The sequence below is a fragment of the Poecilia mexicana genome, unplaced genomic scaffold (assembly GCF_051168715.1).
Source record: "Poecilia mexicana isolate PSO_F unplaced genomic scaffold, ASM5116871v1 scaffold_18, whole genome shotgun sequence".
Taxonomy (NCBI): domain Eukaryota; kingdom Metazoa; phylum Chordata; class Actinopteri; order Cyprinodontiformes; family Poeciliidae; genus Poecilia; species Poecilia mexicana.
This window is the reverse complement of record NW_028263387.1, coordinates 9,391,591-9,414,238: the sequence shown is the minus strand read 5'-3', so window position 1 is coordinate 9,414,238 and position 22,648 is coordinate 9,391,591. Positions and strand designations below refer to the sequence as shown.

Genomic DNA, 22,648 nt, shown 5'->3' with positions numbered 1-22,648 from the left:
TGCTGGATGGAAATACAGATGGCTCAGACGGACCATAAAATCACCTAAACCTGAAATCGCAACTAATAATACAGAAAACAGAAATATCACTGTGACACAAGGAGGAATCTACAGGTGTGAAGGAGAGAGAGGAAATCCTGCCTTCATGAGCAATGCAAGTCATGACGTCACCATTGAGATAACCTGTGAGTTCTTTCTTGAAGACTGTCTGAAACCAAATCTATGAAATCCATTTTTTTCTCTGATTTTCTGTTTCTGCTCACATTTGATAAACAGTTTCCAACAAGGTTGTTGTGACTCGACAACCTAACAGTTCTCTTGTCTTCAGTGGTGAGACGATCACTCTGACATGTGAGGTCCAGGGAGGAGAAACCACTGAGTGGAAGTGTGACTGGAAGAGAGATGGATCACTTGTAAACAGGACAAATAGTAAAGACTGGATGTTCAATATTTCTGAGTCCAGCAGTGGAAACTACATGTGTCAGTGCAGACGCAGAGACGACTGGTTTTCTTCAACACAGTGGAGTGAAGCCTTCACTCTGTCTGTATCAGGCGAGTTGTGATTTGTTCTTAGAGTTGGTCTGCAGCAAACTGAACTGAACCACTGCTTTCTGCTGTTCTACCAGCAGGGGGCGTCCAGGAGCGCTTAAACTTTTTCTGATAGAAAGATAAAAATCTCTTTCAGTATAGATATTTAGATAAAGATGTTATAAGTGACAAAAATGAAAACTTTACTTATTAAACACATTTAAAAGAAATATAACACCACAAATAGGTCCACAGACTGTGACACTGATAAACTAGAACAGTTCAGAGTATTTGACTTAACATTAAAGTGAGTAAAATCACCTTAAGATACAGAAAACTTTTCTGTAACTTCATTGAGTTACTTAGATATATTTATGTCTCAAGCCATCCTAGAGCTCTTTTAAGATTTGTATTTGTTTTAGTTAGTAAAACTCTTTCAAATATTACAATGAAGTCAGACTCACTGGCAGCATCTGAGGAAGAAATGAAGGATTGGTTTCACAGAAGAGCAGAAAACAATGGTAATGTCATTAAGCTTCAGAGGTTGCAGAGAAAACATTGATCAAATTCACTCACTAAAGTTATAGAAAAGTTGTCTGTATCTTCAGAAAGTGATTTTAGTCACTTTAGGTGTTAAATGAAATACTCTTGACTGTTCTGGTAATTTGCTAACTATATAGTTTTCCTATAGATCCCAATACACCCAGTTTGGTTCTTCAACCCAACTGGTCTCAGATCTACAGAGGAGAGAAAGTCACTCTGAGATGTGAGATCCAGGGAGGAACTCAGTGGACGTATGAATGGAGACCAACCAATAGAAAATCTCCATCATCCAGTGAATACAGGATCAACTCAGCTACTGATGCTGACAGTGGAGAATACAGCTGTAGAGGAAAAGGAGAAGGGTTTTCCTGGACACCATGGAGTAATGTTGTTAAAATAATTGTGTGTGAGTCGATTTCTAAATAATACGGAAGTGATCATTTATAACATTTCATAAATAATCACTAAAACAAAATATTTCTTCTAATAAATTTAAACAGCAGATTTAACTGTAACATAGCAGAAAATCAATAGAAAACATTTTTTATCCAAAAGTGAGTTAAATTTGCTACAACATACATGTTAACCTTTAATAGTGTATTGATAGTTTAACGTGTTTATGCCTTGTCAGCTATTAAATGGAGCTGTAATATCTGATAGGGCATGGAAGATCTTTAAACAAACATTTAATTTATTTTTACTTTTCTCAGTTGATTGGGATTTTCTGGTCATCTGTGCAAGTGATTTTTATTCATATTAAAGCAGCCAGATACCAAAATATATGTCTGAAGGTGCTTTGGGAAGTCCAGAGAAAACTTGATCAAATAAAAAAAAAGGTTTAACAGATTATATAGACTAAGAAGTTGAAATTTTAAATTAAATTAAGCTTAAAATAATAATAAAAACCAATACAATTTTCAATCAGAGGAAGACCCTGTTTTGATATAAATACATGAGATAGAATAATAATCCTTAAAAAATATTTAAAATGAAAAGATGAGAGATGATCAGGACAAATGTTTGAGAGAGAGAGCGACTATGTCATTTTGAAGTCCACCTGACATGAAGTACAACAAACCAAGAGAAGAACAGAAACACCAGGCTACTGGTCACTAATGATGAAACAACACAAATTCAAAACATGTTAACGTAGTCCGTAGAAATGCTCTAGCTAGTTTGCCACTGATGATGACGTTGGTGATAAGCTTTACCCAAAATGCACCTGGAGACAATAAGGACGATTCATTTGTAGTTTTGTGTGTCATAAAGTTAAATATAAGAGTGAAAATAAAGCCAGTCATGTAGCACAACATTTTATTCAATATTTTACAGTCACTATGTCACTGAAATCAGTCAGTCTGGTAAGGTTTTTAGCAACCATGAGTCAACAATGGAGCACCCTACTATATTACCTACTGGGGTAAATCAGAGAGGGTTTTTTATTTACAGCTTTTGTCAGCTGTCATAAAAGAAATTTGCATCCTGGCTGGCTGTAGATCCAGTCCTGGGTCCTGCTGCAATCCTCTCCTCTAGCTGTAGCTCCCTCTCTAAAGTGATGTCACATATACACTACAATTGTGGGAGGAACTGTCTGATGTTGATTTCTACATCAACACTGGACTGTATTGCTTTTTGTTTAACTCTTTGGAGCTCTTGTGTTAGGGAAACTAACACTCATGATGTTGAATTAATTCTGAACTTTTAACGTACAACACTTGCACTAGAAATCTAACACTTTTGAATTTGCTGTGTAGAGGATATGAGGAGATAAAGTGGAAGAAGATCAGAAAGATAAACTGATTTATCAGATCAGAAGGAGATGGACGATCTTTTGGATTAAAAATAAAGAAATGAGTCGTACATAATCTCTAACCCATCGACCCATTCATGAAGTTTCTTTGTATGTTCATTCATTTGAGGAGACGTGCGTAGCTAGTTCATTGAATTGTATTATACAGTGGTTACAATTAACGGTAATAACCACGTATTATTTGATAATACTTTATTAGAGTGTGGTTCTGACCAATGGAAGCAGACGTAAATATTTCAACCTCTGGCAGTGTTTATTCTCAATTTTATTTTTAATTAACCAAAAATAGTTTTTTTTTTCTCATAAAAATTTAGACAAACATCTCTCAACAGAACAGAGTGCAATGTTTGAGTATCTTAAATTTTCATAACATTTGATTTGGATCTACAACCAAATTAATAATTATAACTGGAATTGTCACATTTATGGCCGTCTTTGATCTTTGGAGAGGAGCTCAGGTCACCATCACCCTGATATTTAGCTCACTCTTCAGATTCTCTCTCATATTCAAATTAAGTCTGGCTATAAAACATTTATTTCAATAATTTATTGTAAAACTGTTAGAAGAACTTATTATTTTATTTTATCTGATCACACAGACCTTGTTGTCTAAAAAAATGACACTACACTTTGCATTTTAAATTACTGACACAGCTTAGAGAAATGTTCTTGAACTGAATTTTCTCTGATTGTTTTACAGACGATTATTATGATGATGTAATTCTGGAGAGCCCTGTTCATCCTGTGACTGAAGGAGATCCTGTTACTCTGAGATGCAGAAATAGAGATCAACTTCTCTCCAACGTGTTTTTCTATCATAATGATAAACTCCTCCATAATGACAGCAGAGGAGAGCTGAAAATCTCTGCAGTGTCAAAGTCAGATGAAGGTTTCTACAAATGTCAACATTCAGGAAAAGATTCACCAAGAAGCTGGATGTCTGTTAGAGGTGAGGAGGAGGAAAAGATTTGGTTCAATTTATTCATTAAAACTATTGAAATGTTAGAGAGAAACAAGATGAACACTGAGGATGTTTGTGTTGTCACAAAATCTGCAGATCAAACATTTTTCTTCCTTGTTAATGTTTCTTGTTTTCAGTAAACCAGTTACTGAAAACCAGCTCCAGCTCTTTATTTGCTGTGCTGTTGATCGTCGGAACATCGGTTGGAATCGTTCTCGTTTTCCTCCTGCTCTTGTTCTTGTGCTGCAGACGGAACAACGGTGAGACATTTTTTTCTGTTCATATTTGATCTGACTGTTCTTTATTGTAGATGTACTCTGATGTTATAGCACAAAATCCAGGCTAAGTGTCTTTCTCTGATTTATTGTGCATCATTATATTTTTCTTTGATTTTATTTCTATCAGAAATTATTAGCAGTTTTTCTGTATCTCTCTCTCTCTCTCTCTCTCTCTCTCTCTCTCTCTCTCTCTCTATATATATATATATATATATATATATATATATATATATATATATATATATATATATAATATTTTAGGCAGAAGTCAGAGCTCCTACTTTATGCAACATCATAAAAATAAAACCTTAACTTAAATGAGATCTCAACAAGTGGCTTAAAAACAAAATGAAAAAAAAGTAAAAATTCCATTTCTAATATTGTAATTATTTCACATATTTAAGTTTTAAAAAGCATTTTACATTTTTCTGTAGGTGCTGCTCATCTCTATGACACAGTTGATTTGACTACAACTGCAGGAAATGGTAGGGCTTAAAATGTTATTTCCAGGGGTGAAAGTAGGGGGGTACGGTCGGGTACTGTGTACCCCTAAAAGATTTAGCGGGGGTACGCCGTACCTGCAAGAGAGAGGAGCGGCTGTCAGCTGTAAAAAATCAATGGGTTCATTGTGATGCCGTGAGTGATTAGTTTTTCAAGAACAATCTAAAACATGACATAATCAGTCAATAAATAGCTTTGTTCCCATTTCGTATTGTTTCTGAACTTTTCGTGCTTTACTAGAGCAGCGGTGCAAAACGTCTATCCCAGAAGGTTTTGAGTCGATCTCGGGATTAGATGACAAACTGAATGGGACGCTGAGACCAGCACGTCCTCCTCTGACTCCTTGTCAAAACGTTCGTAACTTTGTTAAAGAACAAAAAAAAAAAAAAAATGAAATCAACAAAACGTGTTCAAATTAATGACCCAACAACAATAATAATCTCAGTAATTATTGTTTCAACAAGGTGTTGCGCAATTCTGTGCGTTTCGCTTCCATTATCAAAATAAGTAGCAGAGCAGGAGTTTAAAATTAACTAATCAACCACCGCTGTGTTCAGGGAGCGTTTATTAATTATCGCAAAATAAATATCAAGCCTGAAAACCTGATATTGTAACGGACTGAATGTTATGTTTTTAAAGTAATCCCTGCTCGGTTTGAGGAGCGCAGACGGTTGCCACGGCAACTGTGTGCTTAAATGACAGAGACGGAGAGTGAAAAGGTGCGAGTGGTTTAGAGTTGATCACCTGTTCGGGTTGTTTCACCTTTGTTTACCTTTGCTGTGGTACATCACAGCCGCTGAACGTTCAATAAACGACAAACTTGGACTAATCATCTTGTTCTTTGTGAGTATCACGTCATTCACGACATCAAACACAGTAAATGTGTTTCATTATGTATTTAGCAAACAAATATCTTCTACCGCGATAATTATGTGAAATTAAATTAATTGTCTAATTTAAAAAAAAAATAGTTTGTGCTCGCTGGCATCTTGCTTTGAGCTCAGTGTCTGAGGCTTTTTCTCTATCAAGCTCATTTCTTTTGCCTCTTATTTAGTGGAAATATCAATGTTGATGAGACTTTATCCAAAATAATAACCTTTTTTAACCTTTATAGCTAAACTGTTGAAAATGAGGAGCTAACATTCACAAATGACATTGAAATAAAATCCAGTCCACCATCTGGTTTGAGGTGATTCCTCTGGAACCTGTTGGAGGAAAAATATCCCAACTTCAGAAGATGAGCTTTAACTTAACAGAGCTCTGTGGTTCCTCCTATCAGTGTGAGAGTCAGGATGAGGAGGCGCCATGTTAGGAAGACAAAGTGGAAGCTGCAGGATCTTCAGAACAAACAGGTCATGATGCTGGGCTACTGATTATCCCTCTGTCTGGACACAGGATCAATAAAACCAGTTAAAAAGCTAAAATGAATGGTTATATGCCAGACATGGAAAACTGGGATGCACTCCATGCCATGATGTTCAGAATTAGGTCTCATGGCATATCAAGGTGTCAACATTGCAGCCAGTGGGCTGAGGGAAATACAGCTCTATTCTGTAGCAATTCAAGAGCTACCAGCTTTTAATGCTTCGCAAAAAAGTAATCAGCACAGAACCCCCAAAAATGTAAAACTACTTTCACCCCTGGTTATTTCTGTGCTGTTTAATTATAGAGAATCACTAACTAATCGAAAACCTGATATGTTTCAGTAGCAGATGGACCCAGTGATGCTACATACTCCCAGATTGAACTGAGAAACTTCGGGAAAAACTGTGAGTTCTTTGTAGTGAAATATGTCTTCATGTCTTCACGCTGCAGCTGATTTCAGGTCAGATTATCATCTGTCCTGACCAACTGCATCCTAACACTGGACAACAGCAGAAACTGATAAATCAGACATCACTGTATCTTTACTCTGTTTTCTGTTTCAGACTCAACTCCAACGTATGCTAACATCAATTATCCGAAAAAGGATGAAGGTAAAGATATAGTCTCCTTCTATCACTCTTTTTGCTAATATGTCTTATGTTTCACACACAGTGTATATAAGAATTAATAATCAACCTCTTCATTTACAGGAAAGCAAAGTCCTGCAGCAACAGATGCAGATGCAGTTTATTCTGAAATCAGAACATGAGCAGCTTTGGGTAACAACTACAACATGTAGCTTCACATTTTACTGGTTTATTATGGGATTTAAGTTAATCTCATAAGAACATTCTTAAATCCTTTATTTTCTTACATATTTCTTTATTTTTTGTGTTGAACATTTTTGAAAAGTCTGTAACTGTTAGATAACAAACATTTTACAAAAAATCATGTTAGCAATGCTGAAAAAAATGTTTTTCAGAAATTATTAGTCATGTGTACAGGAGCTATGATGAAGTTTGAATACATTAAATATTTTTGTATATTTTGTTATGGTTTATTTTACAAATACATACTATGTTTTACAGTTTTACAATATCTCCCACTCCTAGTATTTTTTAAACCATTTTATAATTCATATATTTTTTAGTTATTTTATTTGTTTTCATGTTGCATTTATAAAATATTCTGATTACAGATTGACTTTGTTTATTCAGAACAAAGTCAATGCAGGCAAATAATCCACAACTTTTTATCTAATAATTAAAAGCTGCCAGTAATGCTGAACTTTTGCCACAATGTACAGATTTCTGCTCGTTAAATGTGTTCATTTATGACTGATTTTCATTATTTTATGCCTCTTTTTTAATAATTTCCTTAAATGTTGGATTCATGTTAATGTGTATTTAAAGACATAATGTTGAATAAAAAAAAATACAAAAAAATTTAATGTCTAGTAGTTAATCAAAAATCTCGTACGTAGAGGTCACGACCCCCCACTGTGAAGACTTTATTTCTACACTGTCATCTCCAATAGAGCATAATTATCATAGTGAAGGAGCCTGACATTAATGCAACAATTTTGTTTGTGAGAAAATTTGAAAGTTATGTTTTATTTTCCACCTTCTAACAGTTTGTTACTTTCTGATGGACTATCATAGAAAATCCCAATGAGATTCACCTTTTTCTAGTTGTTGTCTTTTTCAGTATTCTGAGGTGTTTGTGTGTTTTTTCAAGAGTGTGTCATCTTTGTCTAAGAGGATCTTTGTTTGAGACCACTGGGTCACCTGCCCAGGTATTTTCCGTCGGCCTCATCAAGGTTCAGAGAGTTTAAGCAGCTGCAGAGCCTTCACTTATTGCTGCTAGTCTTTAGATGTGTCTCTACTCTGCTTGTTTCCTCCATGGTTTCTGGTATTGATGGTGAAACCGAGGCTTCCTGAAGCAATGAACCACTTTGAGATGGTCGCTCTGAAAATGGCCTGTTGCTTCCAAGAGTTTGATACTCTGAAATAGCGACATCTGGTGGTTATTTTCATGTACAACATGTGACGTGGATAAAATTAACTTCATTTAAATCATGAGTTTGGTATGTTTCATTCATACCATTTTCATTAAAGCTCATGTTCTCTAAGAAAAGCTGTGATTTTGTAGTTTATGTAAAATTGAAAGGAGGATGTTACAATAAACAAGAGCTTTTTCTTTAAACAGTGACCTTATTCTGTTGGACTGTAAATATCACTATTAGTCCATGAATCTTATTATCCAAGAACCTATAACTTTATGCTATGATGTCACAACAGTGATTCATATAAGACGAGGATTGGAGCAACAGTCAAAGATTTTTATTTTTTTTTAAAAATCATAATTTCCACTCTTTTTGACTTCAGTCTGCCCTCTTCTGGCTCACTACCTCTGCAGCTTTAGAGAAGACCTGCTCGCATGAAACTACTCTCACACAAATTTTTTAAATACACTCAAAATCACATATAGTCATAGTACTCTGGCGCTCCCACTGGGAATAAAACTCTATTCAAACTCTGGCTGGTCTCTGTCTCCCTGGGTTCTGACTCACTGGCTCCCCCTTGTGGTAGAACCTGTTGGTGTGGCTCTAAGCCGCATTAGCTCGGTGCTTACATGCACACTAAGAGTCAAATGGAAAACCTCACATTAAGGCAGCATGTTTACTGTTTTGATAACCAAATAAAAAAAACCCCATTATATATGCCATATGTTGACTTTAAGCTTTTTAATACATTTTTAATAAATGTGACGTGAAGAGCAAATGTTTATTCATTTTCACATGACCATGTCCTTCACTTGCTGCATGTTTTTTAGAACTTTTTTTTAAAGATCTTTGTCTTTCCTGTTTCACCACCACAGTGTTTCTAAACTCTCCTCTGTTTTTTTAGGTTTTGAGTGAAATCATTATTGCCATGAACTTCTATTTAGATACAAGGAGGAAATTAAAATTCACCTGCCAGTTTGTTCGCATGCACAGGCAACCAAACACTGCACCAAATAAACAATTTAACACTAATTCACTAATCTGCAGCTGCCCTGGTGAGGTGCATACAGGTTAATATTCAATACCAAGAAGGAAAGGACTGTTGCACTGGACTCTTTACAGCAATGTCTCCAGTTTATTTCCTGTTTATGAGAGAGCACCTCTCGTTAGTGAACTCTAAATGCCACAGAAACCAAGTGAAGTTATGTCAGTGTTTCATGAGATGTGATCTCATTCTGAGATAAAACATCGATCCTGTTTGCCACAGTTCTGTTCGTCTAGAGACACTGAAGGAGACTTGTCTCTTCCTGTCTGGAAGCCAGGGTGGGGATCACCACAGCTTCTGTGCTGAGCTTATTGTGTAAGTAGACATCTTTCTGTGTTTGAATAATTACAAATAAAAAAATACTTGAAAGGACAGGAGAGGTTTTTTTTTAAATTAGCATCAGAACTGTCTCTTGTGCTTCTTTCCTGTTGTTGTAGATTGCTTCCTGCTACATTTGACCATTTTTTCATCGTATATCTTCTGAACTTTGTGTAAGTCAAGATTAAATTAGCATAAAAAACAGTAAGAACTTTTGATCAGCAGCCAAATTTGTTGCAGTATTTTGAAATGAAGTTTGATTTCCATGAGACAATGATTGACTGAAACTTTTGATCTAATCCTCATGAGAACTAATACGTCCTTTTTGTTAACTTTAAATAAATATATCCATTTGTTAAACAGAACAACAGCTTCAGTGGTAAATGTGAGGGTGGGGCTCTTTTGTTTTCTTTTGTTTTATTTGAACTTCTGAAATGTTTCTACTTTTAAAAAACATGCTAACCCTTTATTTCAGTGCTTCACACACCCCTCTGCTGTGGACAAACTCAATGTAACTCCACCTGATTCTTCCTCTCAGAAACAACATCTGCTTTACTTCTGCATCAAGAATTTACATTCATGGTGAACTAGACAAGAAATCGGCTAAATGTTGTTTCTGTTGTAGATGCTGTGCTGACTGTTGAGCCCAACTGGTCGACTTTTTATTCTGGGGAGTTTGTTACTTTCACCTGTGACAGGAATGAAGCAGAAGCCACTGACTGGGAATGTCGGCTGAACAGGGATAATGAACCATATCTGTCCATCAACCCAGATAAAAGCATCACACTTGAACCTCTGCAGCATAGTGGTGAATTTCAGTGCTGTGGACGCAGGAGGAGCTCAAATAAAACAAAGTGCAGTAATACCGTCACTGTTTCAGGTAAGCCTCAAATAATTTAAAGCATAACTACATTAAATCTGTCAGCTGTGACGAAATATACAGTATAAATATGCTTATTCAACCTTATTTTATGACAATTTGGCTTTTTTTTTTTTCTTCCCTCAAGAATGAGGGAAGAGGGGAGCGGGAGATCGAGAGGCGGATTGGGGCAGCGTCTGCCGTGAAGCGGGCGCTGTGCCGGTCCGTCGTGGTGAAGAGAGAGCTGAGTGAAAAAGCAAAGCTCTCGTTTTACCGGTCGATCTACGTTCCCACCCTCATCTATGGTCATGATCTTTGGGTCATGACCGAAAGAACGAGATCACGTATACAAGCGGCTGAAATGGGTTTCCTCCACAGGGTGGTTGGGCTCTCCCTTGGAGATAGGGAGGACAAACCATACATCTAAGAGATCTGAAATTTGGTATGTATGTAGTATGGGGAACAAATACGTACAAATGGGACTAAAAATGACAATTACTTATTTATTTAACAAATTGTTATTTATTTCACTCATTTTTTTCATTTATTGATTTATTTTACTCATGTTTTTACTTATTTCACCCCTTTATTTATTTATTTAATTTTGGCTGAAATGGCTCTCCATACTCAGTAGCATGACAATGAGGCTTTTAAACAGTAAATGCGCTGCAGTTTCTTTTAACTTCCACCTGGTGGTAGCAAAGAACATTTTAAACATTAACTCATGTTCAGGAAGCTTGGTGTAGATAATATATTATTAGTAATTTTGAACACATATCAACTACTAACTTTGATAAAATCAGGTAATTTTTTACATCAACTTTCCTGTTTTTCCATTTTTATATTTGTAATGAGGAAGCAAAATTAATGTCACTGAGGATTATGAACTACCACTAGGCCACATGTTTCTGGTTATGGCAAAAATTTTTTTACTAGATTTGACAAATTTTTATGACATTTGGAAATGTTCTGTAGTCAATTTTGAGTTTTTTATACTTGTATGTCATAAGTGAGCCTTTTTCTAATATAGTGAAGAACACACTTCTCTACTGTAGACAAGCTAAAGGCAAAATCAGGACTATGGACCAATGAGAATCAACCAACATGGTGTACAGTTTGCTCTAATAAACTGTAGCACTTCTCATGGTGACTCAAACGCTCTGTAATAAAAAATGAAGGGATTCTCACACCATTCATTATTTGAAACACAATTCTGTTTGGCGATCCATAAACGTTTTGGCTCTTTGCTGATAAGCCTTTGCTCGTATGGACCAGGAAATGAAGAGTAACATGCTAGAGTTCGGCTTCATCTGCATGTTTTACATGATAATATTGCAGACATTTTTTATTTATTTATTTATTTTTGCCTCTGTCTCAAAACCTGAAACTATTGAATGAAAAAAAAATAGAAAAGTTATTTTCAAACTAACATTTTTTGTATGTTTTTTTTTTTTTTTTTACTAAATTTAAAACTACATCACATCCTTCACAATGTTTCTGATCTCTTGTTTGCCTCCACCCACCTAAGATCTCATTTTAATGTGACAGGTGAGATCATTCTGTCACTTGTTTTAAGACATTAAGAGGAATGGTTAAAAATAACCAACCTCTTGGTTGTCATGCACTCGAAACCAAATGCTGTTTTCACACAACACAACTGTTTCTTTATTTAAATACTTTCAAACCTGTTATTGTTGCATTTCATTTTTCATCATTTTTACTTGAATAACAGAAGCATCAATAATTGATGCTTTTGAATTGAATTTTCTTTCAAATGTTGTCTTATTAGTTTGTGCACAACATCACACTGACCTTGTTGTTGACCTGACTTATTTTAGCCTGACTTCTCATCAGTGAACAGGAAAAGGCCCTGCAGTTTGTAGCAGAAACAAAGTTCACAGTGACGTCAGTGTTAGTAAATTAAGATATTATAATCTCAGTCTAAGGTGAATCATAGACTCTGTTTCCTGCTCTTCTCTTTTTCTACAGACGCTGCGTTTGCATCGTGTCACTTCACTGAAGAAACGTTTGACTGAAGCAGAAAAGCTGCCTGGAAGCCAAGATGGAGAAAACCTTGGATCCTTTGCTGGGCTTATTGTGTAAGTAAATCACTTTCTGTGTTTCAATGGTGCAAATCAAGGAAAATAATATTTTAGTTGAAAAATGAGCTTCAGAAACGTCTCTTGTGTTTGTTTCCTGCTGTCATTGTTTTCTTCATTCTGTAAGTATGAAGAAAAGCCTCCACGACTTTTTAAAGATATTTTACCTAGCATAGGGCAGCCTGTTCTTGCAATTATAAATAGCAGTCTGTCCTCAGGTGTGGTCCCTGCTAGTTTTAAACATGCAGTAGTGCAGCCACTGCTTAAAAAACCTGGCCTTGATCTGACTGTTCTGGCTAATTATCGGCCTATTTCGAAGCTGCCTTTTCTTTCTAAGGTTTTAGAGAAAATTGTGTACTGTCAGCTGACACAGTTTTTAGATGACAATGGCATTCTGGAGGTTTTTCAGTCAGGTTTTAAAACTCTTCATAGTACAGAATCTGATTTGATTAGAGTTTTTAATGACGTCCTTCTTGCATGTGATTCTGGTCACCATGTTGTTCTGATGTTACTTGACCTAACTGCTGCCTTTGATACAGTAGACCAGGACATTTTATTATCGCGATTACACCACGTTGTAGGTATTGGTGGCACTGTTCTTAAATGGTTCAGGTCTTACCTGGAGGAGAGAACATTTTCAGTGAATATTAGTGGCTCTAAATCATCTGTTGCTTCAATGTCTTATGGTGTCCCACAGGGCTCAATTCTTGGCCCACTGCTTTTCTCTCTTTATATACTGCCTCTGGGTTCTATCCTTAGGCAACATGGGATTTCTTTTCATTGTTACGCTGATGATTGTCAGATTTATTTGCCCATAAAGCAGCAGGATGTACATTCAATCAAACATCTCCTGGCATGTCTAGGAGATATTAAAGCTTGGCTGGCCTTGAACTTTTTAAACTTTAATGAAAACAAAACAGAGGTGATGGTGTTTGGACCCAGTGGCTCCTGTGAGTCCTCCTCTGTTGACCTGGGACCTTTGGAGGAATATTTTAAACCTGTTATTACAGATCTTGGTTTTAAGGTGGACAGTGATTTTAAATTGGACAGCCAAGTTAGAGCCGTGGTTAAGTCCAGCTTTTATCATTTAAGGCGATTGGCGTCAGTGAAATCTTTTCTTTCCAGGCAGCATTTTGAAACAGTGATCCACGCTTTTATTTCAACTCGATTGGACTACTGTAATGCACTTTATCTGGGAGTCAGTCAGTCGCTGCTCTCACGTCTGCAGCTAGTACAAAATGCTGCTGCACGACTTTTGACAGGTACTCAAAAGAGGGAGCATGTGACCCCTGTCCTGGCCTCACTTCACTGGCTGCCTGTATATTTTAGGATTCATTTTAAAATTCTTATGTTTGTTTTTAAATCATTGCATAATCTTGCCCCGGCTTACCTCTCTGAGCTTCTTCATCCCTACGTACCCTATCAGTCTCTCAGGTCAGCAGATCAGCTGCTCTTGGAGATACCGAGAACAAAAAGGAAGTTCAGAGGGGACAGGGCTTCCTCTGTTATGGGCCCCAAATTATGGAATGACTTACCTTTGCAGGTCAGAGAGGCCCCTTCTCTGTCCACTTTTAAAGCTCGTCTTAAAACCCATCTATTTTACTTGGCTTTCAACACCAGTGGGATCTAGTTTTAAATTGTATGTTTTTGTTTTTAAACTGTTTTTAAATTACTTTTTTATTATGTTGTGTTTTTAAATTGTACAGCACTTTGTATCAACTGTGGTTGTTTTAAAGTGCTTTATAAATAAAGTTGGTATGGTATGGTATTTGACAACCTGATTATAATCTAATCTAATAAATTACTAACATTCACCGATGACAGAGATGATCAAATCTAACTCTGCTGATAAGAACATAAAAAGTATAAAGACAATTATAATGTGAACCAGAAGGTTCAATTATAATGAACCAAATTATAATTTGCCTATAACTCACAAATTATAATTTGCCTATAACCAAATTATAATTTGTGAGTTATAGGCCACAATGAGTTATATTGTGGCCTATAACTCACAATTCAACCTTCTATTGTAAATTACAAGTCGAGTGAATTTGGTTGAATTTGATGTAAATCTGGGAATATTTAGTTATCAGTGTCAAGTTTCTGAAGTGCAACTTAAACTCATCAATCAGAAAAAATATTTATAATAATGATAGCTGCAACCTTTAAAGTTATTTTAATCAAAACAGTAAAATGAATCCATAAATGAATCCTATGTATTTTAACAAAATAATACAATTGTTAAATAGAACAACAAAGTCTGTGCTAAATGTAAGTGTGGGATTGTGTTTTTAAATATTTATAATGTTAACAAGGTTTCAACCTTTATTTCAGTGCTGATCTCACTCTTCTGCTGTGGACAAAGTCAGGGTAAGATCAACTTTTAATAATTATTTTAAAGATTCATTCTCTCATGAACAGCCTCGGCTTTATTCCTGTATTTCACGTCTTACTTTGTTATTAGCTTTTTTCTTTTTTGTGTGTTTTATCAGTGATTGTTAACTAGAAAAGAAATGAGTTAAATGTTGGTTCTGTTGTAGATGCTGTGCTGACTACTGAGCCCAACTGGTCGACTTTTTATTCTGGAGAGTTTGTTACCTTTAGATGTGACATGAATGAAACAGGCTCATTTAAAAATAACATTGTTAGAGATTTCATTTTTTAATGAGTAAATAAATATATTCAGTCATATTATACTATGAACATATATTTGCTTTCTGGCAGAAACATGGCAACATGATTTCAAGTCTTTTGTTGTAAGATGGGCCTATTTTTGTTTCCATCAACAGCAGACAGACCCACGGCCACATTGGCAGCAGATTCAACGACCATACCAGAAGGGGGCAGTGTGACACTGAGCTGCTCAGTGGAGCCCTCTGCTGGATGGAAATACAGATGGCTCAGACGGACCATAAACACACCTGAAGCTGAAATCACAACAAATAATATAGAAAACAGAAATATCACTGTGACACAAGGAGGAATCTACAGATGTGAAGGAGTGAGAGGAAATCCTGCCTTCATCAGTCATCTAAGCAATGAGGTCACCATTGAGATAATCTGTGAGTTCTTTCTTAAAAACTGTTAGAAATCCAGTCTGTGAAATCATTTCTTTCTCTGATTTTCTGTTTCTGCTCACATTTGATAAACTGTTTCCAACAAGGTTGTTGTGACTCGACGACCAAACTGGCCTCAGATGTTCAGTGGTCAGACGATCACTCTGACATGTGAGGTCCAGGGAGGAGAAACCACTGAGTGGACGTGTGAATGGAGGAGAGATGGATCATTTATACACAAGACAAACAGTAAAGACTGGACTTTCATTGTCTCTAAGGGAAGAAGTCGAAACTACATGTGTCGGTGTATAAAGAGAGATGACTGGTTGTCTTCAACACAGTGGAGTGAAGCCATCTCTCTGTCTGTATCAGGTGAGTCATGTTTTGTTCTTAGAGTTGGTCTGCAGCAAACTGAACTGACCCACTGCTTTCTGCTGCTCTACCAGCAGGGGGCGTCCAGGAGCGCTTAAACATTTGCTGATAGAAAGATACAAATCTCTTTCAGTATAGATATTTAGATAAAGATGTTATAAGTGACATAAATGAAAACTTTATTTATGAAACACATTTAAAGCTAAACTTTAAATGTGGTTTAAACTTAAACCACAGATAGATTTATTTTTTCTAAAATATCCATCTAGAATATTCAAATTAAATTCATATGATTTAATGCATATAAGATAGATTCAGATAACGAAAACAATTCATCCATCCATGTTCTTACATCCTAATCCCATCGGGGTCAGAAGGAGTGCTGGTGCCCATCTGCAGCTGTCAATGGGCGAGAGGTGGGGTCACCTTGGACAGGTCGCCAGTCCATCACAGAGCAACACAGAGACAGACAGGGCAAACAAACATGCACGCGCGCACACACACACACACACACACACACACACACACACACACACACACACACACACGCACACACACACACACACACACGCACACACACACACACACACACACACACACACACACTCACACCGAAGGAGAATTTAGAGTAAACAGTTAACTTGACAGTCATGTTTTTGGACTTGGGGAGGAACCCAGAGTACCCAGAGAGAACCCACACATGCACAGGCAAGGCAGCAGTGCTACCAACTATGCCACTGTGCAGCCCTAATGCAGACAATTTCATTAGGGTTGCACAGATCTTATTATAATAACAGATGTAACAACATCTGTACATTTTGCTTTGTTTGGTCATAACATAGGAATATATGGCTGATTTAGTCCATCTAAATAAGCTGTCAGTGGTAAGAGGGAGTAATATTATTTTTACTTTATGGTTAAAGGCTCCAGAAAGCAGATCAATGATACTTGGAGTTATTGTGTAAAACAAATGGCAACACTGGTTATAAATGTAGTTTTCTAGCTTCTTATTTTAATCTCAACAGATAAACCAAAAGCTGAACTCAGTTCTGACGCCTCAAAGCTGCCAGTAGGAGGAAGAGTACTTCTGACCTGTTCAGTGATGTCATCATCCTCCTCCTCCTCTGATTGGAAATATGACTGGTACAAAGAGCAAAGCTCCTCTAAACCTCTGACCTCACAAGATGCTGATTTCCCCTCTAATGGACAAATGAGCGTCTCAGAGGAAGGACTGTACTGGTGCAGAGGAGGAAGAGGAGAACCAGTTTACTACACAGACTACAGTGATCCAATTAGCATCAAGACAAACTGTAAGCTGAGCAAAACCTTTCCTCTGAGTTAATGAGATCACAGTATTAGATCATGTTAGCTATTAATAACTAAAATTAAAAACCATGAACAACCAATCAGCATTTAAATAGCTTCAACAAATTAACATAAAAGAAGAAATATACATTTATGATTATTTTTTCTCTGTTGTCCAAATTCTTTCTCCAATACTTCTTTAAACTGTGATTTAGTGAGGCTTTCTCCATATTGTTTAAGTCATTTCCCGAAGAAGCTGATCTGACTGAGGTTTACCTTTCAAACTGAGGAGAACAAAGACTAAACAATGTGAGGAGATAAAGTGGAAGAAGATCAGAAAGATAAACTGATTTATCATATCAGAAGGAGATGGATGATCTTTTCTAGTAAAAATAAAGAAAAGACTCCATTCATACATAATTTCTAACCCATCGATCCATTCATTAAGTTTCCTTGCATGTTCATTCATTTGAAGAGACGTGTGTGTAGAGTTCATTGAAGTATTTTACAATTATTACAAGTAACAGTAATAACCACTTTTTGTTTGACAATACTTTATTGGAGTTTGATTCTGATTAATGGAATCAAACATAAAACTGACTTAGAAATACGACTGAGCTAAAAATGATTCCAACGTCTGACAGTTTTATATTATCAATCAACGTTGAATAGTTGATTCATCAAAACAAAGTGCAATTTTAAAGTAGCATACATTTTCATGATAATATTTAATTTGGATCTATGGTTAATGATTATAACAAGTGGAAATTTTCACATATTCACTGTGTTTTATCTTTGGAGAGGAGCTCCATATTTAGCTCTCTATATAGATTCTCTCTCTCATTCAGATTAAGTCTGGCTTGACCACAATAAAACATTTATCCCGATAATTTATTGCAAAACAACTGTTAGAAGAATTTATCAGTTTGATCACACAGACTCTGTCTACAAAAAAATGACGTTACACTTTGCACTTTAAATTACTGACACAGCTTAAAGAGAAGTTCTTGATCTGAATATCCTGATTGTTTTACAGATGATGATTCTGCTCCTCTCCTGCTCAGTCCTGTTCATCCTGTGACTGAAGGAGATCCTGTTACTCTGAGCTGCACAGATAAAGAACAACAACTTCTCTCCAATGTGTTTTTCTATCATAATGATAAACTCATCCAGAATGACAGCAGAGAGGAGCTGAAGATCTCTGCAGTGTCAAAGTCAGATGAAGGTTTCTACAAATGTCAACATTCAGGAAAAGATTCACCAAGGAGCTGGATGTCTGTTAGAGGTGAGGAGGAGGAAAATGTTTGATGCATTTTATTCAAGAAAAACATTTAAGTTTAATTTAGGAACAAGATGAAAACTGAGGATATGTATGTATATGTGCTGAACATTTTCATCCTTCTTCAAATCTGAAATCACACTTTTTGCAAAACAGATGATGATGTCATGGAATATGTTGCTTAATTAGACTTATTCATTTTTAATGTTTCTTATTTCCAGTAACTGTATCCAGTCCTGTCAGCTCTTCCTTTCCTGTGATGTTGATCGTTGGACCAGTTGTTGGAATCGTTCTCATTATTGTCCTTCTCTTGTTGTGGAGCTGCAGACGGTCCAATTGTAAAACCTTTTTTTGCTCACATTAGATGAGATTTCAACACTTGATTTATTCAAGTGTTTCAAGTTTATTGTAAGGTTTTAACATGAATTATAAGCAGAGTAAAAAGTTATTAAATGTCTTTTTTTCCTTACAGATACAGGTCTTGTCAGGTCAGTATAAAACATTAGTTTTATCTTTCTTTACACACATTAAAATAGTTTCTTTCTTTATTGTATACAAATCTGTTATTTTCAGATTGAATCAACCAGAGAGCATCAATCCAGCCTCAGTCACAAATCATGAAGTGACCCAGAATGACGGTTCTGTTTACAGCTCTCTGCTTCATGGTTCGTCTCACATTAAACATCTTTATGATTAATTAGAATGTTTAATCACTTTATAGCAGGGGTCTCAAACTCCAGTCCTGGAGGGCCACTGTGCTGCAACTTTTAGATGTGCCTCTGCTGCACCACACCTGTATAGAATAATTAGCAAGGCTCTGGAGAACTTATCTACACAAGAAGGAGGTAATTAAGCCATTTCATTCCAGTGTTTTGTACCTGTGGCACATCTAAAAACTGCATTACAGTCAGCGGCCCTTGAGGACTGGAGTTTGAGACCCCGCTTTATAGTTTCCAGATATGTGAACTGAAAACACATGGGCTTTGTCATGAAAATACATTCTTTGCTGCCACCAAGCGGTGAGAAATAGGAACTGCAAAACATTTTCTGGCCCATGATAATTTGATCATTTTCCTCTTTCCTAATAATGATTTTCTAAACAAAAAATAATAATAGTCAAATAAAACAGAGTGAATCACATTTCTACATTAATGCTGTTTAGATAAAAATAATCTAACAGAATTCATCAATTGTTATCATTCTTCAACCAACAGTCATTAAAATAACAAAATGAAATGAAGGAAAATCACACTGGTAAAAAATATCAACATCTTGTCAGTAAAGATATTAAACGAATCAATCAGAGCTAAAAACATAAACTATTAGAACATCTACTTTGTTTTAAATTGATGTGATAATTATAATTTTATTGATTTTGACTCATTTGACCTTTGACCTTGTTTTATTGTCTTTAGGTGACTCTTCCCTCTATGAGACAATCCAACTCAGCAGAACCTCAGGAAACGGTAAAGTAAATGTTTTATAGCAGCTAAAGACGCTGATGAGAGACAGATGATAAAAAATGATGAAGATGAAGATAAATAAAAACACATTAAATATACAAATAGAGAACATAAGTACTTATAACAACATATAAAACACAAACATTAAGATAATTTAAAGATTTTTTCTCAACAATAATTCTCTTTTTGTGTGATTTCTAATTGATTCATCTGATAATCTCAGCAGAGAGGATTCATCATCCAGCAGAAGATGGTGACTATGCTAATGCTAACTATGCTAATGCTAACCCAGGTAACTGCAGCTCAACATGTGGTTCAGATATGGTTAACATATCCATAATAGACATAAAGTATTGACTAAAATTAGTAACTAAAACAAAGGAAATAATAACTGGTTTGATTCTCCATTCATCTTAATGATTTATTATTCAAAATGTTTATTTTAGATTAATTTAATGATCATTTTATTTGTATCCATTTATTGCCCTGATATGTTTTACTACAGAAGGTTATGAATTATAGTATATCATTTTATCTTTTAATGTGTTCAAGTCTTAAATTGCTTTAACTAATTGTTGATGCTGCTGAATATCTGACTCAAATTATCTCTCCACTGACAGGAAGGAGGAATCCTGCAGCAACAGAAGCAGCAGTGTAGACTGAATGCTGTGATGGTTCAATCTCCAGCAAAATGCACGAGATAATAACTACTATCTTTAGTAATCCCATATGTTTGTAGGATTTTATTACAATTCTCTGAATAAAAAATTATTCCAAATATCAGATATTCCTCCGTTTGTTTCAGTAAGCTGTCTTTTACATGTATTTTTTATTAGATCAGTGAAATGTAATAGAAACAAATTAGATACATTAGATACATTATTTATCATTGTGATGGACCTTGCAGTCAAAAGAGAGCCAGGTACTTAAATTCAAAAAGAGTTGTTTTGTATTCAACCCAAAACAAAAACTTGGGTAAATAATGAAAAATGACCAAATTGGGCCCATAAAAGAGGTCAAAGTAACAGAATTAAACTCAGACTGACTCAAACAAACAGACCTACCTAAATGAGACAAAGGGGAAAGTTAAATGCCGACTGATCAGACCACAAAGGGGAAAGAACACATGAATACCTAGCTGAAGAAAAATCCCATTCCCCTCTCTCGATGAGTAGTGGTATCATGAACCAATTTGCAGTCTCAGCAGGCTTGCTCCACCGCTTCTCCATCTCTTTGTTCTCCTGAAGGACTGGAGCAGCCGGCACTGAGGTCACTCAAAGAACAAACAAAGGTTAAATCAAACAAAACTTAACAGTGTTGTCATGATCATTGGTGGTGAGTGGTGAGGAAGAGGCAGGCAAACCCAGGTTGTCATAATGAAGATGTTTAATGAATAAATTCCAAAGTAACAGACGACAAGGTTCAAATGACGGGGACCCAGCAGACAAAGACAACAGGTGGGTTTAAATACACAAGGAGGGTAATCAGGGAACAATCAACAGGGAAGACAGGACATCACAGAGACTCATAGGGGAACAGGACACAGAAAAAACCAAGAAACAAATACACAGAACCCAACAGTACACCCCCTCAGAGGCAGCTACCAGACGCTCAAAAATCCAAAAACAACAGTCCGGGGGCCGGCAACGGCACAGAAGGCGGAGACCTCGTGAGAGGGCTGGCAGGCGGCACTGTCAGAGGCAAAGCTGGAGCCGCATGCAAGGTGCAAACATGGGGGTTTAAATACACAAGGAGGGTAATCAGGGAACGAGAAACACCTGGGAACAATCAACAGAAAAAACAGGACATCACAAAGACTCACTGGGGAACAGGACACAGAAAAAAACCGAGAAACAAATACACAGAACCCAACAAGTGTAAACTAAAATGTGCGCACTTATTCTAGAATACAGTGTTATGGTGTGCTGCCTTCTAAACAAAACCCAGTTATTCTGCTAATTAAATCCTAGACTTACAGAAACCCAAATATAAATGTGGTGAGACTGACTGAACTATTGTGTGTGGTGTGATTGGATGTTGCCACATTTGTGTGGCTGTACATGCAGCTGCCACAGTCACCATGGATGGAGGTTTTTCAGCTTTACGATGCTGCTGCACCCATATTCTTCCATTATTTATTAATGTAGCCACTGATGAAAGAAAACTCTTCATAAAAGGTCAACTTAAGACACCCTGAAGTCACTATAGGCTAAATATGTCCATGTACTGTTGGGTTTTTGGTAAACACATAATTACGGACACTCAGAAAGGACGGTGGACATTTTAGTAATCAGCACTGAAAAGAACATTTATTTTAAAGTTATATAAAATCGATCAAGTGTGCTAGAACAGGTGGGGTATATCTGAATACTTGTTTGCTTCAACCACATCAAAAACTAATTTAACTTCCAACAAGCTCACAGGATTATCTTATTATATCTTATTCACAAAATTATACAATTTCATTGTAAAGTTGTGTTTTTTTTTCTTTTTTTACACCATAATATATATTTGGTAATGTAGAAATCATTGTTTATAAAGACCAATAAAAAATTAATTGCTATTTGGGGCCCCCTGGTGGCCGCTGCAGGTCATGCTTCACCGGTAATATGAGCTGCTATATAATGAGCAGTGAGCATCCAAACCTCCAAAGCTCCGGTGGAAGATAAGTTAGCAAAACAATGACGATAAAAAGGACGTGTCCTTCAGGGATAGAGAAAAGAAAGAAGAATAGAAAAAAGCCCAAATAAAGGTACGTTTTCATGTTTCTTGGTGATGTAATGTTTATAAAAACAATTTGTGGAGCTGCTAATAGAAAATTAGCTTGATAGCCTCGCACTTCTTTCATTTGCATATTT

The 22,648-nt window shown here is 36.1% G+C and overlaps 2 protein-coding genes and 1 long non-coding RNA gene across 3 annotated transcripts; all 3 read left to right on the top strand.

The window, feature by feature from the left end:
• Positions 1-145: 145 nt before the first annotated feature.
• Positions 146-12,312, top strand: LOC148154018 (low affinity immunoglobulin gamma Fc region receptor II-like). The gene is made up of 4 exons (XM_088016016.1): positions 146-185; positions 1,220-1,477; positions 9,980-10,234; positions 12,203-12,312. Exons 1-4 carry the CDS (start codon positions 146-148, stop codon positions 12,247-12,249), a joined length of 600 nt encoding a protein of 199 aa, XP_087872142.1. The 3' UTR covers positions 12,250-12,312.
• Positions 6,243-7,705, top strand: LOC148154019 (uncharacterized). Its single transcript, XR_015766057.1, has 3 exons — positions 6,243-6,390; positions 6,550-6,597; positions 6,697-7,705. It is a non-coding gene; the product is annotated as an uncharacterized LOC148154019 (long non-coding RNA).
• A 4,533-nt stretch (positions 12,313-16,845) lies between the features above and the next one.
• Positions 16,846-20,534, top strand: LOC106911247 (uncharacterized). The gene is made up of 8 exons (XM_088016015.1): positions 16,846-17,053; positions 18,085-18,333; positions 18,549-18,665; positions 18,800-18,815; positions 18,901-18,992; positions 19,743-19,793; positions 20,014-20,082; positions 20,411-20,534. The coding sequence occupies exons 1-8, from the start codon at positions 16,846-16,848 to the stop codon at positions 20,446-20,448; spliced, it is 840 nt and encodes a 279-aa protein (XP_087872141.1). The 3' UTR covers positions 20,449-20,534.
• Positions 20,535-22,648: the final 2,114 nt, after the last annotated feature.